Source organism: Ictalurus punctatus, chromosome 2, assembly GCF_001660625.3.
Source record: "Ictalurus punctatus breed USDA103 chromosome 2, Coco_2.0, whole genome shotgun sequence".
Taxonomy (NCBI): domain Eukaryota; kingdom Metazoa; phylum Chordata; class Actinopteri; order Siluriformes; family Ictaluridae; genus Ictalurus; species Ictalurus punctatus.
This window is the reverse complement of record NC_030417.2, coordinates 11,806,070-11,827,596: the sequence shown is the minus strand read 5'-3', so window position 1 is coordinate 11,827,596 and position 21,527 is coordinate 11,806,070. Positions and strand designations below refer to the sequence as shown.

Below are 21,527 nucleotides of genomic sequence, written 5' to 3'. Positions count from 1 at the left end.
AATAATTTCGTTTTAAGTAAAAACTATATTAAAAATACATTTTGATTGAGAAATTGATTTATACACCGGCATTAACTTCACTATTTATGTTTGTCTTACAAACTAATTTGAGCTTTTTTTCCAACTGGAAACTGGAACACACACTTGCTATGCCATTATTTATGCCCAAATGTTTGTTTCACCATTTATCACCTTTATCCACACCACAACCTTTACAACATATAACATTTCTATGAGTCATCTTTTTCAATATCTGCTTTTTCCATTTAGGCTTTATTATATATAAAGTCACAGTTTCTCACAATGTGAAGGTCTCGTTCCATGTCGGATTCAGGCAGCACTTTATAGTCTTGGTCTTCTGTTTGCTCTCGCTTTTCGGATCAGGAATGAGTTTGAGCTTCACGTATGGGTCAGACAGGCCATTCGGATCCATTGGAACCAAGTTTCTCCCTTCCTTGACTAAAAAACACAAGCAACACATATGCACACTGCAGTTTCAATCAGACACTGGCAATTAGCAGGAAGAGTCTGTTCCAAACACAAGCTTTTTATAGAAGTCTCTTATTAAAATGAATTTGCAGGAGTAAGTGAACCAAGACTGTAGTTTGGGACATTGCACATTTATGCATACATGTGTCACAAAAGATAGTTGTCAGATAAGAAAACACCATATTGAAGCCAGCTACCTAAATGGCTAATTATCTAATAAAGCGTGATCATGAATCCCAACCATGAATCATCAGTTTACTGATTTGCTACCACTATAAGTAAGATGACATTAATTGTGTGTGGTTTTTGGAGAAAGGTTTTGCTGGTTATTTATATCTATTGTATCATTACCTTGTTTTTTTCTTAGTTCTCTGCCATTGGGAAAGCAGACAATTCATGAAAACAGTTCCTATAATCAATGTACTAAATTGTGCGCATAGATTAGCTTAGTACGACCATTAGAAACCAAATGGAGGTCACAAAATAAGAATGGGTGCTCACTATTTACTTTATTCATACTGTCAATTAACTATTCATAAATTGTGCCCACATTTTGTTTAATATAGCAGTCTTTACTTAGAGCAGATCTAGTTACCCTAGCTCTCTGTTAATATATAGCAGTGGGACTATTAGTCATCGGATCCACTCTGGTCATTACTCCTCCACTCCTGCAGAGGGCCACCACTTCTTGTACACACAACCCAAATTATTGTTTACCTTTGTCAAACATTCAGTAATTGTGAAGTCTTGCCAACTCCTACAGTATGTTTGTGTAAATTCTGCATGCTCTATTCCAGAATTGCTATTTCTATGTTTTGATCTTTACCTGCATTCACGACTATTCTCTGAATTTGCCCTTTGTCTGATTTGTTTGCTGATCTCTGTGTTTGAGCTTCCTCATTTTGACCTTGATGTTGGATATTGTTGTGGATTTTGCTCTAAACCTTCCACACATGAATTCTTGCACAACAGAGCCATATCTCCCTGCAGTTCTTGCTGGGTTTCCCATTGAGGTTAAGCAGGGTTGAGCCTGCCCAGTACCTGAATGGTCGACCTCCTGGGGAAAACTGAGGTTGCAGTTGGAAGTGATATTAGTGAGGCCAGCAGTATAGGCATTTTTGTGCACTATGGCTACCAATGGCAAATGGCATAAGTCAACAGTCCGACTAGCCTAAGCAATTACCAAACACTTCTTTCCTCTTTTTCCCATAGCATTTCTACCACGAAAACCATATACTACCAGGAGAAGATTGGCAGGTCTCTTGTAACACCTGTACTCTCTTCACAACCTTATCTTCTCTTCTCTGTCCTCCTCCTCCCCTTCCCTTACCTCTCTCATTGCAGTCACTTCATCACTTTCTTTTCCAATAAAGTTACACCAATCAGGAACCAGTTCTCCACCCCAGACACCCAGAGACAGGTTCATAACTCCTCCTCACTAGCCATCCTAGTTCGACCTGTTCTGTAGACAACCTGTTCTCTAGACCCTATCCCTTCTCACCTTCTTCAGTCCATCCCTCCCACACTACTACCTGCACTCAAACACATCTTTAACACATCCCTCTCCACCGGCACATTCTCTACCTCATTTAAATAGGCCCGGGTGACCCCACTGCTTAAAAAAAACAACACTTAACCCTGTAGCAGTTGGCAACTACAGATCTATCTCCCTCCTCACTTTTCTGTCCAAAACCCTTGAAAAAGCTGTATTAAACAAATCTCCACTTTTCTCACACAGAACAACCTCCTGGACACCAAGCAGTCTGGCTTCAAATGTAGTCACTCCACAGAGCCTGCTATGCTGAAGCCTTACGATTAGCAATATCAACCTCAAGATCATCTGTCCTCATCTTACTCAGTATCTCCACTTCCTTTGACACTGTAAATCATCTCAATCATCTCTCAGACAGTTCCTTCAAGGTATTGTGGAAGGGAGGGATTTCTGAGACTCAGAAATACACAACTGTTCCCCAGGGGTCAGTACTGGGTCCACTGCTCTTTTCTATTTATACTACATCTCTGGGGCCTATGATTGAGTCTCATGGCTTCTCTTATCACTGCTCTGCTGATGACATCCAGATGACACCATCAGCACGCATCTCCACGTGCCTGTCTGACATCACAAACTGGATGAGGGAACGCCACCTTAAGCTAAACTTTGCAAAAACTGAGCTTCTCGTCATCCCTGCCTGCCCCTAAATCAACCACAACCTCACCGCACAGCTTGGCTCAACCACACTCAAGCCAACAAGGACAGTCAGAAACCTTGGGGTGACTTTCGATGACAACTGACTTTCGGTGACTACATTTCCACAACTGCACATTCCTGTACGTTCATTCTGTACAACATAAGGAAAATTAGAGCCTATCTCACTGATCAGGCCACACAGCTACTAGTCCAGGCTCTTGTCATCTAAAAACTGGACTATTGCAATACACTACTCTCAGGCCTCCCAGCCAGTTCCATCAAAACATTCAGATGATTCAGAATGCAGCAGCACTTGTCTTCAACCAGCCTAACAGAAACCATGTCACACCACTCTTCATCTCTCTCAACCAGCTTCCTGTAGCTGCCCGCATCAAATTCAAGGCCTTGATCCTCACATACAAAACCTTGTCTAGAACAGCACCCCCCTACCTCAACAATCTCCTTGAAGTTTATGTTCCCTCACGCAACCTGAGATCAGTTAACGACCGACACATGGTAGTGCCTACTCAGCGAGGCACAAGGTCTCTTTCCAGAACCTGCAAACTGACTGTCCCTCAGTGGTGGAATGAACTTCCAACCTCAATCCGGACAGCAGAATCTGTCACTATCTTCAAAAAATGACTAAAGACCCACCTCTTCCATAAACACTTAACAAACCACTAACATTCCCCTCCCCTCTTTTACATATATATATAATAAAAAACATTCTACGCTTACACTGGCACTTACACCTCTGCGCACTTTGCTTCTCTAGAACTCAATTAAAAATCTTGTATGGTAGCACTACTTGTATTGTTCTCTGCTTGATATATCTAAGTCGCTTTGGATAAAAGCGTCTGCTAAACGAATAAAGGTAATGTAATGTAAATGTTATTAGACACTGATAGACATTAGATACTGTGACCTGCAATGTTCTTTTTTTAACCAGTTAAACTGGCAGCCTGGTATAAAGGTGTGATATAGTCATGAATATAATCACTAAACACTCAAAAGCTCAGATAAAAGTGGCATACAATTCAGTACATACAAGTGAATGCTATTTCTTTCTACTCGATGTTATTGAGTGCACACTTTTTTTTTAATGAAAAAAAAGCATTCTATTTCAGATTATCATGGTATATCATTACACTTATGTATCATTGCACCTCTGGCTCAATAATGTTTTATTGCAATGTCGTTATTCATACCAATGCAGGTAAAAAAAAAACGAAACACACAACAACAAAAAAATGTTTCGCTTAACTATAAAATGGACATGAGATGCTAAAAAAAAGGCATCTGGTAGAGGTCACTTATATTTTCACCAAGTATGAGCCTATAGAACAAGAATAGGGAGTGGTTTTGTCTTTCTAAAACATAATAGAGGAAATGCTAGTTATTATTACTAAATATTACACAGCTGAGATTTCCTAGCACAGTATATACATATTTCACAGCAAGAAAACAATATAGCTAGCTATCTACTGAACAACGACGTTCTTTCCAAAATCACACTATCCATAATTGCCTGATTATTATTATAATCGGCGCTCATTATTGCACCGCCAAAAGAATATAGGAGAAAGTCCAACGTGATTTCTTCTTAACACCTGATATTGAGTGAGGTAGTACACTTCTCTGTGTGTTCATACCTACTGCACACACATACACAACAGACTAAGAGAAGGATAGAGAAATTATAATAAGTATCATTTATATACAGTATCTCACAAAAGTGAGTAAGCCCTTCATATTTCTGTAAATATTTGATTATATCTTTTCATGTGACAACACTGAAGAAATGACACTTTGCTACAATGTAAAGTAGTGAGTGTACAGCTTGTGTAACAGTGTAAATTTGCTGTCCCCTCAAAATAAATCAACACACAGCTATTAATGTCTAGACCGCTGGCAACAAAAGTGAAAATGTCCAAATTGGGCCCAATTAGCCATTTTCCCTCCCCAGTGTCATGTGACTTGTTAGTGTTACAAGCTCTCAGGTGTGAATGGGGAGCAGGTGTGTTAAATTTGGTGTCATCGCTCTCACACTCCCTCATACTGGTCACTGAAAGTCCAACATGGCACCTTATGGCAAAGAACTCTCTGAGGATCTGAAAAAAAGAATTGTTGCTCTACATAAAGATGGCCTAGGTTATAAGAAGATTGCCAAGACCCTGACACTGAGCTGCAGCACGGTGGCCAAGACCATACAGCGATTTAACAGGACAGGTTCCACTCAGAACAGGCCTCGCCATGGTCAACCAAAGAAGTTGAGTGCACGTACTCAGCGTCATATCCAGAGGTTGTCTTTGGGAAATAGACGTATGAGTGCTGCCAGCATTGGTGCAGAGGTTGAAGGGGTGGGGGGTCAGCCTGTCAGTGCTCAGACCATACGCCGCACACTGCTTCAAATTGGTTTGCATGGCTGTCATCCCAGAAGGAAGACTCTTCTAAAGATGATGCACAAGAAAGCCCACAAACAGTTTGCTGAAGACAAGCAGACTAAGGACATGGATTTAGTCCATAACCATGTCCTGAACCATGTCCTGTGGTCTGATGAGACCAAGACAAACTTATTTGGTTCAGATGGTGTCAAGCGTGTGTGGCGGCAACCAGGTGAGGAGTACAAAGACAAGTGTGCCTTGCCTACAGTCAAGCACGGTGGTGGGAGTGTCATGGTCTGGGGCTGCATGAGTGCTGCCGGCATTGGGGAGCTACAGTTCACTGAGGGAATCATGAATGCCAACATGAAGCAGAGCATGATCCCCTCCCTTCGGAGACTGGGCCACAGGGCAGTATTCCAGCATGATAACGACTCCAAACACACCTCCAAGACGACCACTGCCTTGCTAAAGAAGCTGAGGGTGAAGGTCTGGCTAAGCATGTCTCCAGACCTAAACCCTACTGAGCATCTGTGGGGCATCCTCAAACGGAAGGTGGAGGAGCACAAGGTCTCTAACATCCACCAGCTCCATGATGTCATGGAGGAGTGGAAGAGGACTCCAGTGGCAACCTGTAAAGCTCTGGCGAACTCCATGCCCAAGAGGGTTAAGGCAGTGCTGGAAAATAATGGTGGCCACACAAAACATGGACACTTTGGGCCCGATTTGGACATGTTCACTTAGGGGTGTACTCACTTTTGTTGCCAGTGGTTTAGACATTAATGGATGTGTGTTGAGTTATTTTGAGGGGACAGCAAATGTACCCTGTTATACAAGCTGTACACTCACTACTTTACATTGTAGCAAAGTGTCATTTCTTCAGTGTTGTAACATTAAAGATATAATCAAATATTTACAAAAATGTAAGAGGTGTACTCACTTTTGTGAGATACTGTGTGTGTGTGTGTATATATATATATATATATATATATATATATATATATATATATATATATATATATATACACACATTAATATTTTGAGTTTGCCCTCAACAGTCAACCGTTCCACTGATTAATCCTGGGAGAAAACAGAGAGCAGCCTGAGGGAAGGTAGGCTGCTCTCTTCATTTAGAGAATGTGTGTGTGCGTGCGTGTGTGTGTGTGTGACTGCACAGACCTTAATTTTCCAGCTGATGAGTGCTACACCCAGCACGCTTAGTAATAACACACACACAATGGAGCACATAGAGCACATAGATTACATACATAAATGTATCTATGTAGGCATTTACACCATCGCCAGAGAAAATGTCTGGCTGGCAGGCATGCGTTAATTCTTTATATCAGGTCTATAGTAGACCAAAAACCTGTTTACCATGTTTATAATACCATGTGAAATACAAGATTTACCATTTTATGAGATTTTCTGATCGCGCTGAGTATTTGTGTTATAAATGCTGAGTGCAAATTCTGTGTAATTTACTCAGTTTTTAATGAAAAAAAAAATAAAATGAGGGAAATAATATTCCACAACATTTGTCTTGTTTCTACTTTCACTATGTCGTTACACTCACTGTCCACATTAATAATGATGTAATTACTATTTACATTCTTCTACATTGCTAATTTCAGTCATGAACTATCGTTCACGTTAGATGTCCATTTTCCCCAGTTGCCTAGCAACAGTATTCTGGCAACTTTAGTCATTTCATCTTTGAGTCATTTTCCATGTCAAAAGCCGCAATCAGTCAGTTCAATATGTAAACATGTTACCATGTAAATAAGAAAATGACCTGGAATAATGGTTTAGGCTAAAATTATACACTATGAAATCATATTAAATGAAAATAAGACAAATGATTGACATGGATTTTGACAGAAGTGGAATTTGTTTGGGCAGGACAAAAGTTATGAGGAATTGGAGACAGAATCCTGACACTCTGTCCACAACATGTCACCCTCACTCTGCAGCGAAATGTCTCCTCTCTCTGTCATGATGCTGACAAAAAATAACAAATAACTTACTCTGCCTTTCTCACCACTGGATTTCAATATCATAAACGAAATGTCAAATTTAATTTGCATTAGCTGCCTGTTCAGTGTAAGCTCCTTGTACAATCGACAATGAAAAAAGAACGTACATCACGTCTAAACTCAATGTTGAATATAGCATATGCTAATTCATTTTAAATAAAAGGTTGTTATCATATTTATTTAATTATTTGAAGAGTTTAATTCCAAAAGATAATATATCCTCCACTTCTAGACATTTTGGTAACTAGGGATTTATATAATATTTCATATAATATTATTTCAATCTCTTAAGCACAGATATGTGTAAGGATGCATGCAAATTTATTTAATGAATTTTTGTATAGAAACAAAAGAACGGCAATATATCCATCAGAAACAACAGAATACCAATTAAGGCAAAAAAAAATTTTTTTGACTATAAATATATTATACATATATTTATATTTATATATTTATAAAATATATAAATATAATTAACACTAATGAATAGATTTAGAAAATCAAAGTGAGAAGCTTAAAGTTAAAGCATCTTGCACAAAAAAGAATAATAATGTTACTCCATTAAAATAATTATTTTATGTGTAGAATAGTCAATATCAAGGCTTTTTGACACACAGTAGCTTTCTCAGTCATGTCAATTGAAAAATATTTAATTTCAGTGGTTAGGTTTATGTTTCTGGTTACACTTCGTACTAGATCGGATCATCTCTCTATATATTTGCACTCCATTTTTCTCTCACATTTTCTTTTTTTTATACCATTTTGACCCTTGCATTCATATGAAAAAGTTTCGAAAATCATCTAAAAATGAAACTGTAAAAGATGCTATTTATGTTTCACTATTGAGAATTTTTGTTCTGCTGAACATTTTGCATTCTCCTTGGTTTCACTGGGCCTGCTGTCTTTTGACTCATCTCTGCCCCACCCCTGTTTGACAGCATGTCTGAGTGACAGAGACAGGACATGACAATTACATACCAATGTCCCTCTTTCTACCTCTGGATTCCCCTATTTCTGTTCTTTTTTGTATTGGTATTGCTGTTGCGGTTTTTTTGGTGGGGTTTTCCAGACATCATACAAATACATATGCAGCGTCATGACAGTAAAGCTCCACTGAACTGACCTAAGAGAGACAAGCACAGCGAGAACGAGGCATTGTAAATGATTAGACAACATCACCATCTGCTGGACCCACAGAGAACTCCCACGTTCTCGCCACGTATTTAGCTCTTTCCATCTGTCTTTCTATCGCACTTTGTGTTTCTTTCTTACTTTGTCACTCTCGCTCCATTTCTATGTGTCTCACCATCTGTTGCTGACCACATGACCATATGTAGTTACTGTATTACTAATTCTGCCAAGCACTGCCAAGAATTTCTATCAATAAAACAGACAAAGTATAACCATTCAGAGGAACAGAAATGAAGCCAGAAAAAATATTAGGACAGTACTTTGCATATCAATACCATGCCTCCACAGACAGGGGGCTTCCACCGATGACTGTACTGTACAGCAGCCCTGTAGTTAACACTTGTAACAGGAGGTTGTGAGCTCTGGGACTGCCAAACATGGCTGAGCATGTGTTCTGACACCAGATCAATAGCTTATATATGTGAAGAAAATCACTTCACGGTATTATACTTGTATATGCAGAGGTGCCTGATATTTCTAACAAGCAGGCAGAAGAAAAACATAATTGAAAACAAAAATCTAACAGATTGTTTGCCCAAGTTGCAATGCAAAATACACAGCTTAATACATAAAAAGATCATCATAAAGTATACAATACATGCTGAAAAGGGCCAAGGTTCACAAGATCACACGTTGAAATTCAAATAGATTAAAAAAACACAAAAAAACTCTAACAGCAATGTAATGGATAAAGTCATGCAGATAAAAGTCAAAAGCTTCAGATAATGTTCATGTCATTGTAAGCGTGGTATCTTTGGTGGTGCTAGATGGGCTGATTTGAGTGAAACCTGTGATTTGCCTTGCAGCAGCCACTATTGTCAGTACTGCTGTTATAGCAAATTAATCAACAACTTTAGACCAATCAGAATGGAGAATTCACCCCACTGTGGTGCCATCCATCAATTTTCTGTACTGCTTATCCTACACAGGGTTGTGGCGGGGCCTGGAGCCTATCCCAGGGAACTTGGGGCACCCTGGACAGGGTGCCAACCCATTGCAGGGCACAAGCACACACATTCACACTGCGGACAACTTGGAAATGCCAGCCTACAACAAGTGTCTTTGGACTGGAGGAAGGAAACCCCCGAAGCACAGGGAGAGCATGAAAACTCCATGCACACAGGGCAGAGACAGGACTCGAACCCCTAACCCTGGAGGTGCAAGGCAAACATGTCGAGCAGTTCCAATATTACTGCTAGACAAGCTTCTCTGTTTCTCTTTGACAAAAAGTCCAGCTTTGTCTCAATAGCTTTTGTGCAGTCTCACCACTTTGGCAAATCATGATTAATCATATTTTAATCTCACATATTGTACAGCTACACTTCAACAGTAGTATTGTGCAGACCGTAATGCAATTATTGCAAGTGGTGCTAAAGTATTTTACCAACTGCTGTATTCAGAGATTACCAGTAGGGGGTAATACACACCAAGAAAAGTTCCAGTAGCGCATCACCATGTATTGCATCTTAAGCTGTTTAAATTTGAGTACAAAATAATAGACTGTCAAAGTAGTTACTAAATATGGCAAAGTCTGCACCCTGAATATTGATAGGAATGTTTTATAAATAAAATCTACTATTTATGTAGACTGACCTCAACATATATAACTGATGTTTTATTTAACTGCAAACAGATACATCAAAGTCAGGGGTATTATCTTATATTACACTAAGATCAGAAACTAGCTCTCTTTCAACAGTTTTATTAGTTATATCACAAATGGCAGTTGATATATACTGCACGATGTAGGCAGGGGCGGTCGGTATAAATGGGCTAAACCTTGCCGTCTTTCAAAGATAAAAAGACATCAATACAAGATTTCAGTTTTGGCATCTACACCAATATTATGTAAAGAATAACGCATGACGGACCATGCTGATGTTCAAAAATAATACACGGCGGGGTGTGTGATGTGATACGGCCCGACGTGAAGCAGAGTAGGGTTGCAACAACTAATTGATAACATTGATAATAACCGATAATTAAAATAATCGACAACGAATTTCATTATGGATTAGTTAGGTCTGTGACGTCACTGTGGATAACCCCCCCATCAGTGACGTCACTTCACAATGGTGAAAAATGCATTTGTATGAATAAAACACATCTGCTAAATAGCAGAGGTCACAGAGTGAGCTGCTGCGGAAAAACTGCACGATCCAGGTTGTCCAAAATATGAGAAAGTTTTGTATTAAATGCTTAAAACAAACTCCTAAGTATATTAACGTGGCTCGTCATGTCAGACCCTGCGACATATATGTGTGCTGTTTAATGTTGTCATGTATCCAAATCCAAAACAGTAATCCAAAGCGTGGTCTAATAACATGCAAAAGGTCAGGCGATCGGCATAAACAGGGCTAGGCTGGAATCAAAACAAGAAACAAGAAACAAGGTCAGTAACATGAAACGAGAAACAAGAAACAACCGCTTAGTAAAGAGATAAACTCAATACTGCACAAAGTGCACAGAGACACGAGGAGTTTACATGACAATCATGGGTAAATACGGATAGCTGAAAACAATATTGACGCACCTTCGGAAAACAACCAATGACTACACGGGGGCGGAGACAGAACATAATCATAACAAAAGCACGTGTCCAAAGTAAACAAAATCACTGTCATTGAAAACCAAAAAGCGTGCATTTGCTGAGTGCTCGCGCACCTGGCTTGCCCCCCCAAGGGCACTCCTCCCGGAGCACCAGAACATACTCCCCTCCCCTGGCAGTCCTGGACCCTTGGGCAAAATGTCTTCAGCTGAAACGGAAGACTGAACGGTGTTCTCAGTGGAGCAGGAAGGCAGAGCGACATCCTCAGTGGAGCAGGAAAGGATAGCAACGTCCTCAGTGGAGCAGGAAGGTGGAGAGACGTCCTCAGCAGAGCACGGAGGCAGAGCGACGTCCTCAGCAGAGCAGGAAAGCAGAGAGATGTCTTCAGCGGAGCAGGAAAGCAGAGCGACGTCCTCAGCGAACCTTGGTGTAGTGGCTTCCACAGCAGCGTAGGGAAGCAAAACGGAGGTCTTGGCTGCAATGGGAGGTGGAGAAACTTCCTCAGTAGAACAGGGTGGCTGAGTGGCATCCTCAGTTGTATGGGGATGCTGAGTGGTGTCCACAGTCACACAGTGAGTCTGAGTCGTTCTCCATCGACTTTGCAGACTGAACTTGGTTGGCTGTGTGAACTCGGTTGATCATGTCGTCAGTCTCAGACATGAGGAGAACTTGGTTAGCAGTCCTTGTCAGCAGACTTGGGCGTGAGCAGAACTTGGTGGTCCGTGTCAGTAGAATCGGCATGAGCAGAACTAGGTGGTCTGTGTCAGCAGATTCGGGTGTGATCAGAACTTGGCTGCTCGTGATGTTGGCTTCAGGCGTGAGCAGGTGTGAGCAGGACCTGGTTGTCTGTGTCAGCAGATTCAGACGTGAACAGAACTTGGTTGGTTATGACGACTGACTCCGGCATGAGCCTAACTTGGTTGGTTGTGACATCGGTTTCAGGCGTGAGCAGAACCTGGGTGTCGTGACATCACTTTCAGGCATGAGCAGAACCTGGTTGGTCATAACGTTAGTTTCAGACTGGAACGTGTCATGGAAGGTCACATCGTTGAATTTTAGCTGGAACTTGCCATGGGAGGTTGCCTTGTCGACCTCCGACAGGAACTTGGCTTGAGAGGTCACCTCTTCGACCTTGGATAGGAACTTGGCATGAGTAGAGCTTGGGTGTGCCGTCTCTTTGACCTCTGACAGGAACTGGGCTTGAGAGGTCAACTCTTCGACCTCGTTCAGGAAGTGGGCATGAGAAGTTGCCTCTTCAACCTCGGACAAGAACTGGGCTTGAGCGGTCGCCTCTTCGACCTTGGACAGGAACTGGGTTTGAGAGGTCGCCTCATCAACCTCAGACAGGAACTGGGCTTGAGAGGTCGCCTCTTTAACCTCGGACAGGAACTGGGCTTGAGAGGTCGCCTCTTCGACCTCGGTCAGGAACTGGGCTTGAGAGGTTGCCTCTTCGACCTCGGACAGGAACTTGGCTTGAAAGGTCGTCTCTTTGACCTCTGACAGGAACTGGGCTTGAGAGGTCACCTCTTCAACCTCAGACAGGAACCTGGCTTGGGAGGTCGTCTCTTCAATCTCAGACATGAACTTTTCTTGAGAGGTCATCTCTTCGACCTCAGACAAGAACATGGCTTGGGAGGTCACCTTGTTGACCTCAGACAGGAACTTGACTTTCTGCTGGAGCTCTGGACATGAGACCGCCTCGTGGATCTCATGCTGGAGCTCTGGGGATGAGACCGCCTTGTGGATCTCATGCTGGAGCTCTGCAGGTGAGACTACCTCGTGGGTCTCAGGTTGGAGCTCTGGAGGTGAGGTCATCACATTGACCTCTGGCTAGAGCTCTGCAGGTGAGACCACTTCATGGGTCTCAGTTTGGAGCTCTGGAGATGAGGCCGCTATGTTGAGCTCTGGAGATGAGGCCGCTATGTTAACCTCTGGATGGAGCTCTGCAGGTGAGATCACGTCGTATGTCTCAAGCTGGAGCTCTGGGACCGAGGTCACCATGTTGACCTCCGGCTGAAGCTCGGCAGGTGAGATCACCTCGTGGGTCTCAGGTTTGAGCTCTGGAAATGAAGTTGCCCCATTGACCTGTCGCTGGAGCTTGGCAGGTGAGACCAACTCGTAGGTCTCAAGCTGGAGCTCTGACGCAGAGCTCGCCACGTTGACCTCTGGCAGGAACTCGGTGGATGAGACCTCCTCGTGAGACTCAGGTTGGAACTCTGGAGACGAGGTCGCCACGTTGACCTCCAGCTGGAGCTCAGCAGGTGAGACCGCCTCCTGGATCTTGACGTGGAGCTCTGGAGCCAAGGTCACTACATTGACCTCCGGCTGGAGCTCAGCAGGTGAGACCACCTCCTGGGTCTCAAGCTGTAGCTCTGGAGATGAGGTCGCCACGTTGACCACCTCCACCATTGCCCTGTCGGCCGAGGCCTGAAGCTGAACTGTGGCGGCTGCCCTGTCAATCCACTCATAATAGGTGTGGAATGGCAGGTCAGCCTTGTTCGTCACAATGACTCCCAACAAAAGTTTATCCAGGTCGTTGCTCTGCCCTGGATGCCCAAACTCCTTCAAGAACAGTCCCGCAAACTGAGTTACGTTCTCTAGTCCCCTGGATCCCATGGCTGCTAGATGTTGAACCCGTTTTTTGGCGGGTTGAGCCAAAAAACCAGGACACAATGAATCTTATCCATTGCTTCTCACTGGACCTGGGGTCTGTTAGGCTCAAGCAATAAATCTGGCAGTCAACCAGAGAATATTCAGGGTAGCCAAAAAACCCATCAAACCGGTGTGGGAGATCTACGAGAGTCCATTGCGGAAACTGGATCGAATCCAAGGCGGGGATGGTTTGCTTAGCATGACATCTCCTCAGTCTTCCTGCTGCATCCATGTTAAGGCGCAGTATTCTGTCAGGTACCAGAAAGTAAGGGAGTTGAGGATGAATGCAAGTGCAGTAAAAGACTATATTAGAGAGATAGGCAGACAAATCCAAAACAGCTCAATTTTCCAAGCTCACTGCAATACTGCAGCGCTGACTCAAGGGGAAACCGTGTCAAATGTGTACCAGACATGTTTTCTTCATCACAGAAAATACATTTTTACCTCTATATCCTTATCTGTAAATGTTAGAAACTTATGCTAGTATTTCCATTTTACATAAAGGCTCGTCCTGACAGCAAGTGAGTCTCCATTAAACTTCACTGAATGAGGGCGAGTCCGCGCATGTGCGTCAATAAAACAGCGCACGATAGAAAAGAAGCACAATTACTCTGACTAAAATATTCATTTTGATCAAATATGTTGTTTGAATGTAAGAAGTGTCATACATTTACAAAATAAAGTAACATGTTACTGTATTTCAGATGAGTGAATGTGTGTGTTACTGCAAAGTTAACTTACCAGTTAACACTTCATTTGGGCTTTTTTAGCATTTTTAATATAGTTATTTTAACTTCTGCTTTAAAGCTTGTGGACAATCAGTTGTTATTATTTTGTCTTCAAAATATAATGTTAACATATATATTTTTTAATCCTTTGCACAATGTATAGCATAGCCCACGTAGATACATTTAATAACCTTTTCATAGCCTTCAATTTGCACAATGTTTGAAGGACAACATTGGGCAGAAAATAAAGTTTTTCCCCCAAAAAAATACAGAAAATAAAAACTGGCCGATTAATCAAAGAAATAATTGACAGATTAATTGATTATGAAAATAATCGTTAGTTAGCCCTAAGCCAAATAACCCTAAAACGTTTTATTTTCGTAAAACAACACAATCGTTCATTAATGAAAGAAATGTCATGTTTTTTTAAATGATTTATAGTTCGATTTAATGTGAGAGGAGTTAGTTCCTGTTATCATTTCCATTATAGAAAAAGGCAAACAACTGTTGATGGCCGCAACACATCTGAAAAAAGTTGGGACGGGGGGCATCAAAAGGCTGGAAAAGTAAGTAAAAGTAAGTTACTAAAAAAACAGATGGTGGAACATTTTGCTAATAATTAGGCTAATTGGCAATAGGTAAGTAACATGATTGGACATAAAAAAGTGTATCTTAGAGAGGCGGAGTCTCTCAGAAGTAAAAGCTGTGAGGGCATCTGGATGGAAGCATATGTTGCTCTAAAACCTGTATACACCTTTCAGCATTGATGGTGCCTTTCCAGATGTGCAAGCTGCCCATTCCATAGGCACTAATGCACCCCATGGCATCAGACATGCAGGCTTTTGAACTGAGTGCTGATAAAAAGCCGGATGGTCCCTCTCCTCTTTAGTCCTCTTTAGTTTAGAGGACGTGGTGTCCATGGTTTCCAAAAACAAATTTAAATTTTGATTTGCCTGACCACAGAACAGTTTTCCAATTTGCCTCAGTCCATTTTAAATAAGCTTTGGCCCAGAGAAGACGGCGGCGTTCCTGGATCATCTTCACATATGGCTTCTTCTTTGCATGATAGAGCTTTAACCAGCATTTGTGGATGGCATTGTGTTCACAGACAATGAGCTCTGGAGGTGTTTCTGAGCACATGCAGTGATTTCCATTACAGAATCATGCCTGTTTTTAATGCAGTGCCACCTGAGGGCCTGAAGCTCACGGGCACGCAATGGTGATTTTTACCGTTGTCCCTGGCACACAGAGATTTCTCTAGATTATCTGAATCTTTTAATGATATTATGTACTGTAGATGATGAGAGATTCATAGTCTTCGCAATTTTATGTTGAGGAACATTATTCTGAAATTGTTCCACAAATTGTAGTGACAGATTGGTGAATGTCTGTCCATCTTTACTTCTGAAAGACTCTGCCTGGCTAAGATACTCTTTTTATACCCAATCATGTTACTGACCTGTTGCCAATTAACCTCCCGCTATTTCTTTTTAGTAACACTTACTTTTCCAGCCTTTTGTTTCCATCGCCAAACTTTTCTGAGATGTGTTGTGGCTGTCAAATTCAAAATTACTTAATTTTTTTCTGAAAATAATTTCCTCAGTTTAAACATTTGATGTTTTCTATGGTCTATTGTGAATAACATATGGCTTTATGAGATTTGCAAATCATTGCATTCTGTTTTTGTGTACATTTTACACAGTATTTTTAATAAACTTTATTATTAGTCTTAGATTATGTACAAGCCTCTCTGAATGAGCCGCTACTATAGAAACAATAATGTAAAAGAACAAACACATTAATATAAACCTATCTTTCACATTATAGCCGGAAGTACTGCCCGAGTCGTGCTCTTATACAAAAATAATCCAATTTGAGAATTTGGATTATGTTGGACCTGTGTGGAACTGAGTGCAACAGCACCACCAACTGTCCTGAGTAAAATACACAGAATGATATTACGAGGTGAGGAGGGGGCTCATTTCTTTCTATCCCAGATGGTAGATCAGAAATGCAGTCACGCAGCCATGTCAGGTGACTTGTCAATATATTTGTCAATATATTTCTTGTCTGTGACAGCTGTCACTAGATGAATGCCTTCTGTTCATGAAAATCATTTCTACATTTTCCACAATTAATGTCAAAGGCTCTTAACTAACACCAGTTCTATCACCAGTTACATGATTAAAATATTCTATGGTTCTGGTTTGATGTCAGTGAGACAGTGGAATTGTGGGAGAAGATGTAAAGTGTGTATAAGCAAGATATTTCAGCAATTTGGTGATGCATGCAAAAGTATGGGTAACTCAGTTCCTCTTTCTGCACTAAATTTAAACGTTTGAGTTCATTATGTGTATTGTAGCCACTGAGGAGGAAAAACACCTGTTTCACACACCTGTGCACAGAGGAGCTTAGATTTCATGCTTTAAAAAAAAAAAAAGGATTATATACTCCACTCATACTGCTCATTGTGTTTGTGTGACAGTCTTAGCCAGGGCCATTTTATAGAACAGATATTTATTATCTTAAAGAATAATTAAGAAATCCAAATCACAAATAAACTGTTTGCTTAATTTAATGTTTAAACCATATAACAGGTTAGACCTGGTCATACAGTGTGGACCCGCCTTTTTAACGTTAGCGTGTTGGTGTCTGCATGCAAGACTCACTGGATACGGTGAGTACGTTGTTCTTGATGTTAGCAGTGATCTGGATTCGGCCTCTGCGTTCAGTGTGATCAGTTCCACACAGACTCGGCACGTTAGCAACACAACGCTTATGAATATTCATCATACAATCTGCAGAGAGATACAGGGGGGAGTGAGAGAGAGAAAGAGAGAGAGGGAGAGAAAGGGAGAAAGAGAGAGAGGGACAAAAGATTCTGAATGTGATGTTAATTAAATGTAGCATTTAAATTAACTGAATCTTTTGCTGAATCTGGTAATCAGTAGAAGGCTGCCTTTAGCTACACCCCTATTTAATATAATAGAATAATTAAGGTGATGGTGACAACGATGATAAGATAGTCCAATTCAATTTTATTTGTATAACACTTTCAACATTATATATTTCACAATGTATTTTTACAGAAATCCTGATGTATTATAATGGTTATGTGATTAATATAATTACGGTGATGATGGTGGTGATTGTGATAATGGCCATGTGATGATTCTGATTATTGTGATGATGGTGGTGATTACGATAATGGTCATGTGATTATTATAATTACGGTGATGATGGCTTGCATGATAATGGTAATGTGATCCTTCTGATTACAGTGATGACAGTGGCGATTATGGTAATGGTCATGTGATGATTCTGCTTATTGGGACGGTGGATATCATTATAATGGTCATGTGATGATTCTGATTACGGTGATGATAGAGTTGATTATAATAATGGTCATGTGATGATTCTGATTATTGGGACGGTGGATATCATTATAATGGTCATGTGATTATTCTGATTACGGTGATGATAGTGTTGATTATAATAATGGTCATGTGATGATTCTGATTACGGTGATGATAGTGGCTGATTATAATAATGGTCATGTGATGATTCTGATTATTGTGATGATAGTGCTGATTATGATAATGGTCATACAATGATGATGATGATGATGATAGTGGAGATCATGATAATGGTCATGTGATGATTCTGATTACGGTGATGATAGTGGCTGATTATAATAATGGTCATGTGATGATTCTGATTATTGTGATGATAGTGCTGATTATGATAATGGTCATACAATGATGATGATGATGATGATAGTGGAGATCATGATAATGGTCATGTGATGACTCTGATTATGGCGACAGTGGTGGTGATTAGGATTACGATGATGATTGTGACTATGAAAGTCATGATAATTATGATAATGAAAATAGTGGTGGTGATGGCAGTGATTATGAAAATGGTCCCTGTAATAGTGACTCAGATAATCGTGATGGTGTTTATGGTGATTCTGATAGTGGTAATAATGCTAAATAGGTGATTACAATAATTGTTGTGGCAACTATAATAATCATGGTTCATAGTGATGGTGATTAAAATAACAGCAGTGATGATGATCACTTTGAGAATAGCCATGGTCATGGTGATGATGAGAATTAGAGATGCACCATTTTTTTCCCTGTGTTCACATGCAAGATCTGCATCAATGTGTCAGATCTGAAAATATATCAAATCCAATCATATCTGATTCATACACACTATGAAATCAGGTACACTCTTAGTAACGAAGATGGAGTTGTTAATGATGCTGAGGCAAAGGTAATTATGTACAGTAGATAAACGCATACATTTACATACTTCCACTCAGTGACACATAAATCCCTATCCACACACACACACACACACACACACACACACACACACACACACACACACACACACTTTACTTCCTGAGGTACTGAAACACTCCTCCACAGTTCAAGCAGAAGAGAGCTGGAGAACGAGTGCTAGCTGGAGTGTAAACAGTGCGGAGGGTCCAGAGAGGCAGACACACACACAGATACACAGACACACAGACACACAGACACACACACACAGTGGAAATAGGGAAACTAACCAAGGTTAATTATAGCTTTGTCAGTCTGCAGCCATAACAACCTCACCTATCCACCTGTCTTTTCTTTCTGTCTTTCTATCGTTTCTATCTACATTTGTCTGTGTTTCTGCATTTACATTTCTTTGTATCTGTCTATCTATCTATATTTCTTTCTATGTGTCCTTCATTTTATCTGTCTATCCGTCTATATTTCTTTCTTTCTGTCTATATGTCTATTGCGTGTATAGCTTAATGTCTGTATCTGTTCAGTGGTCAAAATACATTGGCAAACAAAGAAAAAAGGGTGGTTCTGGAAAAAAAATCTATTTTCATTCATTTATAACAACAAATCAGGAAACTGTTATTTAGGCTACAGTTGGCTTATAATATTTTATGAGATTTACTTTAGTTTCTGTGTTTCGGACATTCCAGAAAGATCACTGGCCACGCTATCAGAAGCTGCTATAAAGCTGGGACATACTTGCTGTGCTTCTGTGAGTCAAAACAAGGTCCTTTAAGCTGCATTTCATTTTAACACCCGTATGCATCTCCGAGAGCATGCGTTTCTTTTAATAACAACGGAGACTGCAAGTTTTACAATATTTTTAAAATTAATTAAATTATTATTGCTAAATTATTTTTATTGGTGTAAATTGTTATTGTTTTGTTTAAAGATCTTATTCTTTCATTTAGTACTTCAGAAGCTGAATCAAACTTTTGAACTGGTTAATTTGTGTAAAGTCAGTTATTATTGTGTCTTGTGGACTATATGTAAACATCTGTAATGTGAAATAGCTTTTTCAGGGCAGAACTAAATAAAAAACAAAATGCAATTTTCATGATCGCTCTTATTATTATTATTATTATTTTTGATTATTATCATTTTGCAGATTCTGTAAATTGTTATGTAAACTTACAACGTTAACTGTGTGTAGTGTGCAGTATGTGTGAGCTATATGTAACAGTGGTTCAAAACACACATTTCATTTGTTTGTACAGAAATAAAAACATGACTTTTCCTTTTCCTATGCCCAATCATTTGTTTCAAGGCTTTTTGTGTGGTTTTTGAGTTGTATTACAGGTGGGAATTTTGCTGAAATCTGGCAACCCACACTATGAGCATTGGCAAGCTTTAAAGCTCAACCTTACAGTAAAAAAAAACCTCATGCTTGTGTGACTTTTGTTTGTTTTTAATCTTGCAAAATCCCGAGAGTCTCGAGGCACACTACTTGTCTGAAGAGATATATAGGTCAAATCTGGGCAGCATGGTGGCTTAGTGGTTAGCACGTTTGCCTCACACCTCTGGGGTTGGGGGAATCCTGCCTCTGCCCTGTGTGCTTGGAGTTTGCATGTTCTCCCCGAGCGTCAGGGGTTTCCTCCGTGTATTTCGGGTTTCTCCCCCAGTCCAAAGGCATGTGTTGTTGGTTGATTGGCATTTCCAAATTGTTAATAGTGTGTGAACGGGTCTGTGAATGTGAGTGCGATTGTGCCCTGCGATCCCCGGGGTGTCTCCCTGCGACCCTGTGTAGGAGAGGTGGTATGTAAAATGGATGGATAGATGGAGGGATGGTTGTATCTGTATTCATATTCATTTAGGATCCATTATTTGTTCCGTATTGTATTCACATATAGTTACATCCCTATTACTGAGTTTGGTACACAATGTGTAGACATCTTTCAGACTGATAAAGTTTATATAATAAGAACTGTTATGATTTCACATAACTGGTCTTACAGTGACTGGTGAGAAGTCTGTACACTGGCATTATATTCAACTAATGATAGCTGTTCCTAATGATGTTTCTAAGGGTGGAGTCAGAGCATTTGTGCTGGAGTAAGTGTATTGTGGGAGATAACGTGTGTATAACTGCAGATGCTAGGAGTTTGTAGGAGTTTAAAATCTAGTGAGTGTAAGAGCCAGGTTAGATGCAGTTACTCCTTTAGTGTGTGTTTTGGTAGTAGTTAGGACACTTGGGAAGTAGTTATGTTATTTTGGCATTTAGGGAAAGAATAAGACATTTAACTCAGTGCACATTTGAAGATTGGATGCTTGGTTGGAACAATGATATTTAGGATAGAGTTAGAAAAACAACTTGTGCATTTCAGGTAAATTTAAGGCATTTAAGCTAGTATATTTAAACGATAGTTACAACAGGGTTAAGGCATTTAAAGTGGAGTTAGGACCATTTAGGGTCTAGTTAGAGCATTGAGGATTAAGTGAGTTAAAGAATATAGAAGCAGGTTAAGATATCAGGGTAGAGTTAAGGCATTTAGGGTGAAGTCAGGGAATCTGATGTGAAGTTTAGGTGCTTGAGGTAGAGAACAGTTAAGTTTAAACAAGGATATTTAGGATTGTTCTTGAAGGAAACAAGGGATTTAGGACAGAGATATGCCAACTAATCTGGCGGTCATTTTGGGTGGGGTTAGTCTGTTTAAGCCATGGTGAGTATCACTGACTACCATGACAACTGACACACACACACACACACAGCTTTGCTCTCTTAGACCCGAACGAGTGTGTTACTCACGTTCACATCTCATGCCCTGGTGAATGAGCCCATACAGCAGGGAGCCACAATGATCACAGAATGTCGGACTGGAGTACGTATGGACCTTAAACTTGTGTTTACTGCGTGGGTCCTGCAGTCAGAGACAGACAAACAGAGAATCAACCATTAAACACTGACCAATGTTCATTCATTCATTCAATCGTTAATCTTCACTAATCACTCTATCCTTGTCTGAGTCGTCGTGAT

General features: G+C 40.5%; 1 protein-coding gene across 2 annotated transcripts in view; it reads right to left on the bottom strand.

Moving 5' to 3' along the window:
- Positions 1-21,527, bottom strand: part of prkcbb (protein kinase C, beta b) — a 125,991-nt gene that overhangs the window by 55,905 nt on the left and 48,559 nt on the right. For both annotated transcript variants that reach the window (XM_047151977.2, XM_017461337.3), the window contains exons 4-6: positions 21,300-21,411; positions 16,883-17,011; positions 303-459 (exon numbers count right to left, since the gene is read on the bottom strand). In XM_047151977.2, the coding sequence (XP_047007933.1) occupies positions 303-459; positions 16,883-17,011; positions 21,300-21,411 (398 nt within the window). The remainder of the gene's footprint in view (positions 1-302; positions 460-16,882; positions 17,012-21,299; positions 21,412-21,527) is intronic.